The sequence below is a fragment of the Lycorma delicatula genome, chromosome 8, assembly GCF_047948215.1.
Source record: "Lycorma delicatula isolate Av1 chromosome 8, ASM4794821v1, whole genome shotgun sequence".
Classification (NCBI taxonomy): Eukaryota; Metazoa; Arthropoda; class Insecta; order Hemiptera; family Fulgoridae; genus Lycorma; species Lycorma delicatula.
In genome coordinates, this window is record NC_134462.1 from 45641574 (window position 1) to 45654324 (window position 12751).

A 12751-nucleotide genomic window follows, 5' to 3' on the forward strand; every position below is an offset into this window, starting at 1 on the left:
TTTCTTGTTTATTTATTATGCATTTTTTATTAAAAATAAAAAATTAAAAAATAATATAATAAGAAAAATGTACAACACAATTACACAGAAAAAATAAGGGCAGCCAGGTCTCTACGTATGATACCGGTCTCAAAGATACCGGTGTTCTTTGGTGGTTGGGTTTCAATTAACACACGTCTCAGGAATGATCGAACTGAGACTGTACAAGACTACACTTCATTTATTCTCATAACATATCATCCACATTCATCCTCTGAATTATTATCTGAACGGTAATTACCGGAGTCTAAACAGGAAAAAGAAAGGTCTCTACATATGAAAAAATATTGGAAGTAAAAGAAGAAGCAGATTGCTCATTCTCAAACTCGTTCAAAGATTTTGAAATAATGTATTGATTAATGTGCTCCTCAGTGGGCGCAACAATTCTAATAATAATAAGAAAAATAGAATTTTATATTTATTTCATACAGAGATAAAAATTAACACAATTTCAATCCTTTGATAATTTTCTTTGTCTTACAATATAATAAAATGATTTTTAAATTACATCCATAGGTCGTTGGTTCAGATCCCCAGACCGGAGGACCAAAAATGTCGAATAATATACCGCCTTGGTTCAATACCTGGTTAGGTTAAATTATTCTAAATATTTATTATTCACTGATTCAATCAAATAAATAAAAGTCTTTATTTATTTATTATATAAATTATTTTTATTATACTCTGAACTTGTAATTCATATATATATATATATATAATTATTACATCAATTAATTATATATTCGTAACAAACACAAGTTGAGTCTTTGAAGGATGAAAACTATACTCACCAAAAATAGGGCATTAGACCAATTCAATTCACAAGAGTAACAAAAAAGTGAGAAAAAGTGAAAATTTTTATTTAAACATTTAAAATTCCTCCTTTAACAAAATGTAAAGTTCCTCCTTTTAGAAAAAAAAAAAAAAAAAAAAGGAGCAAATGAAACCTGAGTATTAACATAACTGCCCGCCAAAAATCACGTGATTTTTTTTTTTCTAGTTTGACAGTATATTATAGGATATTACAACAACAAACAGCACAATCAGAGTAAATCCTGATAAGTAAAATGTTATAAAATAGTTACAAGATTCCTATTTTTAAGGATTTGTATACATATTAAAGATAACAAACTTAATAACCAATTATAGACATCATACTGCTTTTTAGCGGATTTCCCAAAATTTGGAAATTGATACTGGATCCGGTCATGTTTATATACATATGTATGCATAAGATCTTTTCGTCCGATTTAATGGACGTAAACCTTAACGATTTTGACAAAACTTGTTGGGGTGAGGTAAACCTATTGGGAATGGAGTCCTATGGATTTTCAAGCGAATCGGTTCACAGGAACCGAAGTTAGAGCAAAAAAAGAGATTTTTGGCTACATCTTCACCTTTTTTCGTTCTACTATTACGTATTATTAAATCATCACTTAACTTAATACTTTCATGCAAACTACAACTTCATTTAAGTATAGAACAAATATTAAGCTAATTATTTTAAAATGAACAACAATAACACACAAATTTTGTTAGCTTAATATTTGAAATAAAAAAGTATTAAAAAATATTTTATAAAAAGCTTTGGTAAAAAGTACTTTCAATAAATCCGAATTTGCTGCGATCTAGCATACTTGATTTATGTTAAATGAAGCTAATTTTTATGAATACATTATTTTAAGTGCATGATTTAATTCGGTGATGACGGATAACGGAAAAGATCCTTTTTTGACTTTAAAATGAACGTAACTCAAGAACGACTCCACCAATATTTATCAAATTTTCAAATGCACAACTTCGAATACACCATGACAGCATATGTAAATTGCCGGCCTCCGTGGCGAGAGTGGTAGCGTCTCGGCCTTTCACCCGGAGGTTCTGGGTTCGAATCCCGGTCACGCATGACATTTTTCACACACGCTACAAAACATTCATCTCATCCTCTGCGAAAAGAATTGCTTGACTGCGGACCCGGAGGTTAAACAAAAAAAAAAAGAAGCATATGTAAATTGCAATGAAACTGATTTTGTAGGTTTAGAGATTTTTGAGCCACAAATATTATACATAGGCCTCTATATATATTTATGGAATCAAAATTTAAGTGAATGGTATTTTCGTACTTTTCATATCTCAAAACGTAAAGAAAATTCATTTCCCTCCTCTATACCGTACTTATCTTAAAAAAGTCAGTAAAAAAAAATCCAGTTACATAAAAAAAAAACTAGTCTCGGTGTAGCACTTTAGAAATCATTACAGCGGTGTAATACTTTTTCTTTCTTAACTAATCCGCTTTCTAATGCATTTACTGGGACAGAATTTTTATTTATTATGAGATTTTATAACGGGTTTTTATCACTGATTATTTTATTATAGATTTTATTATGGGATTATAAATTATGGATTTTTTATTATGGAAAATATAAAATTATTTCAGTGAGCAATAAAATTGGAAATAAAGCTATAAAATTTCTTTTTAACACTAATAAGCCTTATTTAGAAAAAAAAAAAAAAACAATAAAAAAGATAATAAAATACAGTGTTCTGTATTTGTGTGCTCTCTTTACAATTTTAAAATTTATTTACTTTAAAAAAAAATATTATTATTACTACTATACAGTTTAATCGTTAATTTAATACATTAATGTCCTGCTTGATAATATATATATATATATATATATATATGTCGCGTGTTTGCGGTTCGATAAGGACATTGAGAGATTGACTATTGAAAATCTTTATATATAATTACAATTTATTAGTTTAAGAACATAAATAAGTGCTGAAGAGAAGAAGAAGCCGAAGGCTCGTTGTGTAGGGGCTTCTTGTCTTACAGGGAAGAAGTTTCTGATCAAGGGAGACCCGGTTTGTTAAAGGTAGCGTCCAACATGGAAGAGGGGGAGCCAGTGGAAGTGAGGGGAACTGATAGCGAAGGTAGAAGCTTTCAACGGCGGGCTTTCAATACATAAGGTCTACTTAAATACGTGAGGAAGATGAGTTTGCTTATGAAACAAAATGTGAACACAAACACGGAGATTAAATAGTGTTCCCTGAACATGGACGGACTCACTCGAATGGTTGAAATGTTTAACGACGCTTTAGACGAGATTGGTACAGAGCCTCAGGCGAAGCATCCCGCTTGGCCGGAAATGATGGAGGAAGCTGCACAGGCAGGTGTGAGATCTCAGCGGGCTGTGCTGCTTCAAGAAGTGGCCACTCAGACCACGGGTGGGAGTTTGATTCAGATGCCTGATGGAGGACGTAATCAGGATCACTTATTTCAGGCCCTTGGAGAAGGAGTCTCTGATGAAGCTCTTTTTCGACTGGTTCAACGGAGTTGGCCGAAAAATTCTTTTTTTGGCCAACTGGTGACAGATCTCGGGGAAATTTGTGAAGCCTCTCAGACGTGGCTACTGAACTTAGCGGTGAATTTTGGCCACCCTTAGCATTCTCCAGCCCTTCTTCGGGTATCTTGGGTTGGGAAATTGGTTGGTAAAGGCGGTCTACAAGCGGGACAAATGCTTATCGATAGGTCGAGCACCACTGTTTTATCTGATGATGGGGTTGATGTTGGGCGAACCACTTACTTTATTGTCGTTGACTCTGCCAAGGGGGAAGACAGAATAGTTTACTGTCTTATGAAGGCCAACCCTGATGTGGTGATGGGGAATAGTGGGAAGTGTTTTTGCGGGCCTGCTGGACGGATCGATAGCTACTTCCGCTGGTTGACGGAATATTTTGGCAGAAGGAGGGGTTGTAAATTCCAGGTGTTCCTTGACGACAGGGCATCAGGTGAGCAGGTGCTGAAGAGTCGTCTTCCAATTGGCCGGTGGAGCCGCCTACAACGATCGCTGTCGTGAAGGCGGCGGGGAGGTCCTATACGGACCTTCTGCGAACAGTTAAGAACAACATATCGCCGAGTGAGTCTGGTGTCCTCTCGGCCTGTCAAGGTCAGGGGGAAGAACTTCTCCTTCGAGTACGGGCCGAGGGAGACGATGCTGAGCGGCTCTGTAGGGAGATTGCCGAGAAGGTAGATGGTGTTACGACGGTGTTGGGAGGTAGAGGAGATAGGCGGGTTCATGTGCTTATTAAGGGTGTGGATACTTTAGCCACAGAAGAAAAGTTCATGAGAGATCTTCATCGTGTTACCAATGACTCTGTTACGATTGATGTGCTTTCGATGAGACCTTCCTACTGGACCACTCACGTAGTGACGCTAGCTTTTCCATCCATCCTAGCGAATAGATTGCTACACGAGGATTGATTAGATGGGGGGGGGGGTGATTAAAAGGGGTGTCCTGCCGAGTAATGCGCCGGTCGCTTGAAGAGCGGTGGTTCCGTTGTTGAAATACGGGGCACCGGGCGACATAAATAAAATAAGACAAATCAATAATAATGTCAACAGCAAACAATAATAATAGTAATAAACTGCAATAGTAAACAAATAATAATCATAGTACTCACAACCAAAATAATAATATAAAAAAAACAGTGATTACATGCAAATCAGAATTTAAAGTAATCGTCAGGATTTATTTACAGGTAGTTAAATATAATTCAGCCACATTGACAAAAGACATTAGCATGACTGCTGGTCTTAACACTTTTCAACCACTAATCTTGTATTAACAACAATGGTACGGTAGATTAGACAATTATAAAGTTCTTTTACTGCAAATACCTTTGCTGTTACAAATAATACTACCCTAACAATTTACGAATGTGATTTAATATATTATCTCTTATAGTCTAACAGTAACTGAGCGAACCATTTCTTGTTTTTTTTATGAACTGTCCACACTGGAATTATTTGTGACATCATCTTAATCGTGTCGAATTTAATTCACACTAGAAATTCGCTTCTTCACTTTTCTCCTCGCAGAATACTTTCTCGCAGACTGACATCTCGAAGAACTGACATCATAACGTCCCACTTAGGCTGATCTCAACTGGTCTTTCCCGGAGTATTTATACTTCTATCTTCTTTACCTGCCGGACGGGACCCAACTCGAAACATGAGAATTATCGTCCGCCCTCACATATTCACATGGAATGCCTACCCCGGTCCAGTAACTCTTCTCACGGAACAACATCTGTTTAGGTGTGTCAGTGGGCTTTATAACAAAGGACGATTGTTAAACGGATCTGTTACCGTTACTAAAATGTTTTTTTTAGCCCCTTTCTAGATTCTTCCCATTATTATTTTCTACTATTTTCTTCTTAATTGGTGGGAATCAGTTACTCAGATCCGTTATACCGGTCTTGTTACAACGTATATAGGACCTGACTTGAAAATTCTAACATAGTCTAGTCTAATAAAAATAGCTATTCTACTTTCAAGAACAAAATTCTGTGACGAGCAGAATAGGGACATTTTTTATATATTAATCGGATTTCAAATATATAGATATATGATATTTTATTTCAGCTGTTTCTTGCCATTTTTTTACTCTATCAAATACTGCTCACATCTGTCTACTAAGCCCGTTGAAAGCGGTTGACATTTCATCTGCTATGGTATGACACCAATTTATTCACTATGTGGAATGGGTTAACAATTACCAACATTAGTTTCTTGGAAATAACTTTATTTTTCATGAGTCTCTTGTAATTTAAACAATTTATATAAGGCAAATTGGGTCAGGTAGTTCAAACGAACAAACATATATTATAATCTCTGTGGTAGAAGAATGCACTGAACTGCAAGATTAAAAAACAAAATTAGTCGTTTTTAAACGACTAAATTATGTCGTTTAAAAAACATTTTAAATGTTGATTAGTTGGCTGTCACCACTTCTACTTTTCCGTCTAGCGCTGAAAGGGGTTGGCACCGAGTATTGCATTTTAAATGATCTTGTTGAGGTGAAAAACGCTGACTGTAAATAAGTTTTGGCAATTTTTATTGACATAAAGGCAGCATTTCCTTCCTTGCGTTGGAGTTCTGTCCCCTATGAGTTTAAACGCCGCTATATTTCCGTAGCCCTACAGGCCGTGGAACGTAACTATTTGTCTAACCGTACTGCTACGGCTCTATTGAAAGATTCGCGCCTAGTTGTGGAAAAATCCATAACCAGGGGAAGCCCGCAGGATTCCGTTATCCGTCCCTTGCTGTGGAACCTGATTTTGACGGATTTCTGTGATTGACATTGCCAGAAGGAGTCACGGCCTAGGCTTTCGCCGATGACTGTCTCCTTTTAGTTCGTGATAATTCACGACCGCAACTAGAAGGAGCGCAGGCGGCCTTGTCAACCACAGAGGGCAGGATGGACATTCAAATTTTAAAGATTTCTGTGTCCAAGATGAAGTATATGCTTCTCAAGAGTGCAAACAAATTATCATACAGTTGAAACCCCCATATTAGACATATAAAGGCTTTGTAATCAGCCGAGTAAGGGTTCATAAGTATCTAGGTGTTTTGCTTGATGAGAAGTTTCTGTTTAGCGATCATATTAAACAAGTGGCGGCGGAAGCCGGCTCTGTGGTGCACAAGCTTAGGAGGATTGCTCGGAAAGACAAAGGGCTGTCAGGCCGTCAAATATACATGGTGTACCGAAGTGTCTTCGAACCTCTAATGCGGCACACGTTTGGGCGCATAGATTGGACATGAACAGAGCACTTTTTCAAAATTTAAGGGTGCTCAGCGTAGATCCTTAATTGTTTGCACTGGCGTTTTTAAAACAACCTTCTACGAGGTTACTACTGTATTGGGAAAGGCTCTACCAATCGATTTATTGGAGAAAGTTTGGGCAGCCATGTGAAGATTGCGAAGAGGTCGGGAGACCGAGGTATTTTGGATGCGTTCTAAATTTCGAACAGTTGCCCATCTCCCGCCTGCGGAAGGAGCTTCAGAGCCTCATGATGGAAGAATGATGCTGGAATGGAACACCACGCCTAAGGGAAGATTCTTGTATAAATTTATTTAGGATTTGAGGGGGATGGTGTGCCTCGAGTTCGTTTTTAAGGGCAACGGGTGCTCAGGTGGTCACTAACCACGTCAATTTAAATCAATATCTGTTCAGGTTCCGCCTCTTAACTGATGAGCTGTGCGTTTGCGAGGAGGTCCAGTCGAACGAAACCTGATGTTTGACTGCCATGCTGTCAATGTGGGGGGGGGGAGAAAACGAGCCATCCTGGAAATTGGAGGTCAAGAGGAAAATTGGCCACTCACAAGCGGCGAGTCAATGTGGCAAGAGCCGCATTGTCGGACCGTGTGGGAGTTCTTTGATGCGGTTGCGTTGTTCAATCGGCATCAGTAGTTGATTAAGGGAAAACTCTTACCGCACTGCTTTGGGCAGCTAACCCTTAGAATGGCTGACCACCAGCCAAATATGGCTCCAAGTGCTGTAAAATGGTGGACAGCAACTTGCTGGTTCTCAGTGACCTAAGCGTGGCAGCGAATTGCTGTCCTTGACAATATAATTTTATATTTATTGACGTCGTATATTATAGTATTTTTGATGGGGTGCGCTTACCCAATTTAGTAATACATGACAAGTGAGCGTTGGAACACGCTAACAAGTGATGTATTGCACCTCGCTTATTCCACTCACGCTGTTAGGTTAGCTCTAGGAGCTATTTAGTAAACTGTTCGAGGCTCAATAGCCGTTTGTGGCGCAGACATTCGGTCTTATACTTCAGGGCGACCGAATGGGGTGGAGGCGGAAGAAATACCAGCAAACCAATTCCGTCTAGCGCTATAGCTTCAGAAGGGAAAATATTGTAATCTGTTCAATTCGGGAATACGCCGTTTTCACCGGATCTTTACGTTTTGACACCTAAGGAACCCAAAAACTGGATGAAAATTTTCCGTATGTGCGTGTGTATGTTCGGTGTCGCTCTCTAAATCACCTTATATCTCCAGAACTATTCGATCGGTTTTGATCTGGTCAGATTACCTCTATATATGTGGCATTGATGCCATTAAATTTTCAACTTAAAAGATCAAGGTGGAGCAAGGTCACCACCCTCAATTTCTCGAGATTTCACCTAATTAAGATCTTATTTTTCTTAGACACATTTGTTAACAATTAAAAAATAATATTTTCAAAAAAAAAGTTTTCAAAATCACACCCCATCCAAAAAAACAATGGTCTAAATAAACTATTGACTAAGTGGGTATACTGCGTCAATAATACCCCTCTCACCACAAGGACCGGTAGTGTATCACTGACGTACAGCTGCTGTAGTCATTTATGTTGTGACGTCACAGGTGAGCGGTAAAGTTAAATAAATTAATAATATTAAAAGTGTAAAAAAGTACTTAAAGTGGCCGCTGGTACGGCCACACCCTCGCGAATGAATTACGGTATGCCCACTTTAGTTAGAATCATTGAATTAAATAAAAAATATTATCTTTAAAAAAATGATAAATATTTTAAATTAAGTTGTGTGTGTAAGCCGTGCATCAGAAAAATCCGTGTGATGGGCAAGTCCTAAAAGTGTATTGTCAACTTTTTAAAATCTTTTGGAAATTTTTGCCATTAATAAAGTTAAAGGTTTCTTTTTCTTTCAACCATCTTCTTCAGTATTCTTAAAAGCTGAATTTTTCCAGATCAGTAGTTTTGTAATCGAATTTAAATAAGTATAAGTAAGCTTATAGAAGAAATATTCCAATTAAAATATCATAAATAGAACATTTGATACTTTCTGATTAAACGGAGGCCATTCTAACACAGCGCCCTGCAATTGTTAGGTTTAAGATATAAATAAAGTCTTTTACTGTGTTTACTTTTATATAATAAATAAATATAATTATAAATATAATCTAACCAAACTTAACCTACGCTTGCTAACCTTGACTAGCGAGCGAAGCAAGCGTAGGTTAAGTTTGGTTAGATTAATATAACCTAACCAAATGTTTGAGTTTTTTAAAAACATCATTCTTCCTTCTGAAAACAGGTAGCCTCCGTTTAATCAGAAAGTACCGAACGTTTAAGTACGGTTTACGTAAAAAAAATATCTATAACTAAACGTTTATCTGGATTAACAATTATCATCAACATAAAGATATTATTTATTATAAATCATTATAAAAATACAGCAAAAAAAACTTTTGAGTTAATAAAAATAAAAAAAACGTGTACCTACATAAAGGCGTTTATTAGTGGATGCGATAGAAGGTTGGTGAATGGTAAGGAACGAAGAGGAAGTAAGAGATATCAAATGATGGATGGGATTAAAGAAAATGGAAAATATGTGGAAACAAAGAGGTTAGCAAAGGACAGAACAATGTGGAGAGCAGCAGCCATGACAGGACGTGGCCTAATGACAGAACACTATGAATGAAACATTTTTAACATAAAAAAACAATGTCCAAGCGGAAAACAAAATATAAGTTTATACAACAAAAAAATTTTCTCCATCGACTTATTACAATGTCCTGTTCAATTCATCTTGCTTTAAGTAAACGAATGACTTATATAATTATTAATACTTATTCAAGGAAGAAAAATAGAAAAACTTCTAATATTCATAATAGTTGATCTTATGTTAATAAAAGTGTATCGTTTAATATTGTTGTAATTTTTACAATAAAAATATTTAAGAAATTTTTTAAAATGTGGATAGACATTACTCGACAGCCTTTATAAATCTACCTTTCATTTTTGTCTTAGATTATTCATGGTAAGATTATATTATTTTGTTTTCAATTACTTTCTTTTCGTTAACTTATAAATACAGGAAACATTTATTTTTCTTTTTTCTTTTGCTAATTAAATTTTATTTTTTATTTACTTTTATAAAACTTCTGATTACGACTGTTTAAAAATCGAATTGCGTATTTATTTCTACATTTTTACTTAGCGTAAATACACAACGTTCAGATATGTCGTGAATAATATGTTAAATATGTGATTAGATATTTAATTGAAATAACATTTCTATATAATTACATTAAACTTTAACTTTTATCTAACTCTAACTTTAATCTTTTATATAAATTTAATATTTTTCATATAGTAAAAAATAGTAATTCCGTTTTTCAGAAAATACAATAAAGTTTTTTTCAGTTTACCAGAAACTTTCTTGTGATATTTGTATTTAATTTAGATACAATCCTAGAAAAAGTTTTTAACTCGTTATATTATGGGTTAATTAAATAAAGTTTCGTTTTAATAGATCTTATCAAATATATTTGGATGTTAACAGATAAATACGGATAAATAATTGTAGTTTTTTAGTCTCTTTTCTCTGTTTTAACATTTAAGAACAATATTTGAACAGATAAACTTTCATCTTTTCGTGGATTAGGCACCTTTGGTTGTCTTAATTCTAACTGTTGGTTATAATGTGTTTCTAGTCAACCATTCTTGATCCATAATTTCAAGTGAGTTATTTCTTTTTGTCTAATTTATTATTTTTTCATTTAGTTATAAACTTTTTAAAAAAACTTATTTTTTTAATACTTTCAAATTTAAAAACATTTTTTTTTTGTCTATAAAAATTGTTAGGCAGTATATTATACTAATTCTACAATCTATTTCTTTATTTTAACATAATATTCTTGTTATGATTTAAGGAATCTCACTCTTTAGACAGAGAAGTACGGATGATTACTCTATGAAAAACCGGAATTGTTTAAAACAGAAGTTCTACGGATAGGTTCAATTGATCAGTTATTCTATCTTATTGAAAGGTTTTTCATTTTTAGTTCTAGTCTTGGAACCCCGGAATAGAACCCATTAACATGTAATCATTTTAGCAGCAACAAATTAGACACCTCTCAGATTTGATAAACAATGGAAAGAGAAATAATGTTTGCTTTTTTTCGCAATATACTAGTATTTAAAAAATATTTAGCACTTTTGTCCAAATAAAGAATTTTATATTACAGTAAACTAATAAATAATTAAATAAATATGAAGATTTATTACTTACTCTGATCATCATCCTTTTTGGGCTTTTCACATTTATCATCACTGCAATCTGAATCTTTTCCATTACTTTTTGAATCCAATCTAGCTTTCTTTTGAATTTTTTTCATTTTCGCTCTTTGATTTTGAAACCATACCTGAGAATATAAATATTTTAAAAAGTTATTTTCATATAGTTCTGAATTAATAGAAAATAATATATTTACAAGCTATTCCCTTTGAAAGTATGTTTTTTGCACTGTAACATTCAGATTTATACTAATACATCCAATATTTTTTCTTCGCTATAACTGGATTAAGATTTTTATTTTATTAAGATTTTATTTATTTATTTTTTAAATTATTTCTTCGTCTTTTCAGACGATATTTACAAATTATATTAAACAGAAAAAAAGATTTTACAAAAAATCAGTACGGTTTTATATTGTTCATATGTAAGTTATTGTAACGTTTTAATGAAAACATAATGTACTAATAAAAATAAGTGTTGTATGTTGATTAAATTAATATCTATGCTATAATTAGATTTATGAAAGTAAATTAACAATAAAACTTGTCATAAAAATGAAATCAGCGCATTATTTTGAACACGTTGATTAAATAATACGCAACTAGGAATGTATCCCGCTATTATATAAACATTTCTGTGTTATGTGTAAACATATGTATCTTATGGAAGATATAACGTCAAGATCTGGCAAAAAGATATCCAATTAATTTTTAATTAGCTTTAAACATGTCTAATAAATTGTTTTATTTGGGTTTACAACAGGTAGCTTATTTTTACTTCCTTGTACGAAGTAAAGGAAGTATTGTGATCGCGAAAAAATTCGGATTTCAGATTTCAACGAAAATACCCATTTTGATCATCCCTGAATTTATTTTGACTAGTTTCGGTGTGACGTCTGTACGTATGTATCTGCGTATGCATAACTCAAAACGATTAGCCGTAGGAAGTTGAAATTTTGGATTTAGGACTGTTATAATATCTAGTTGCGCACCTCTTCTTTTGACTGCAATCGATTGGACGAAAAGTGTCCAAAAAACCCAAAATACAAAAAATTTGGATTTTGAACATTTTCTTAACTGCAGTAATAAGCCCTCATTTGAGAGCTTTTCAAGATATATCATAACTGGTAATTATCTTAATGGGTTCCAGAGTTATAGCCAAATATATTGATTTATTAATTATTATTAACCTCTGATTGTATAAAAAAATTTACGATTAATATAAATTCAACAATAACACTAAAAAAAATAAATAAATATGAAAAAATATCAGAAGTTATTAATGAAATAAAATTTTATGTTCTTTTTATTTTTAAAAAATATGTATATATAATTTACTAGGCGTACAAGGAAGTCATATGGTGTCCACATTAGTTTTTTTATTTCTATTAACATGCCAATTAAACTTATATCATGTTTTAAAAATACAGTTTTTAAAATAAAATAACATTTTTTTTCGTTTTATATTTGTAATAACACAATTGATTCGAATGGTAGAGAACCGTGGGCTATGGCGAGAAATTGTAAGCAGGATATGAATCGCGTCACCAGATCTCAGACATAAGAGAAGGGATGTGATATAAAGAAGAATATATATAGGATATAAAAAAGGAAAATAAATAAAAGAAAATAAAAAAGGATAAAAAAAGGAAGGATATAAAGAAGATGATTATGATATAATTAAAACGATTAGTATTTTTTATAAAAAGAACGTAATAAACTTAAAGAACGTCATATTATCTATTTTCGAATCGGATTTGACTTTGATTAATTGAATTATGAAAAAATTAATTAACTTTCTAAACAACCTAACCATTTAAAATCAAGAA

General features: G+C 33.5%; 1 protein-coding gene across 1 annotated transcript in view; it reads right to left on the reverse strand.

Annotated features, from left to right (window-relative positions):
- Window positions 1–12751, reverse strand: part of LOC142329227 (uncharacterized) — a 197585-nt gene that overhangs the window by 43449 nt on the left and 141385 nt on the right. The window contains exon 9 of the mRNA XM_075373634.1: window positions 10918–11050. Coding sequence (XP_075229749.1) covers window positions 10918–11050 — 133 coding nt within the window. The remainder of the gene's footprint in view (window positions 1–10917; window positions 11051–12751) is intronic.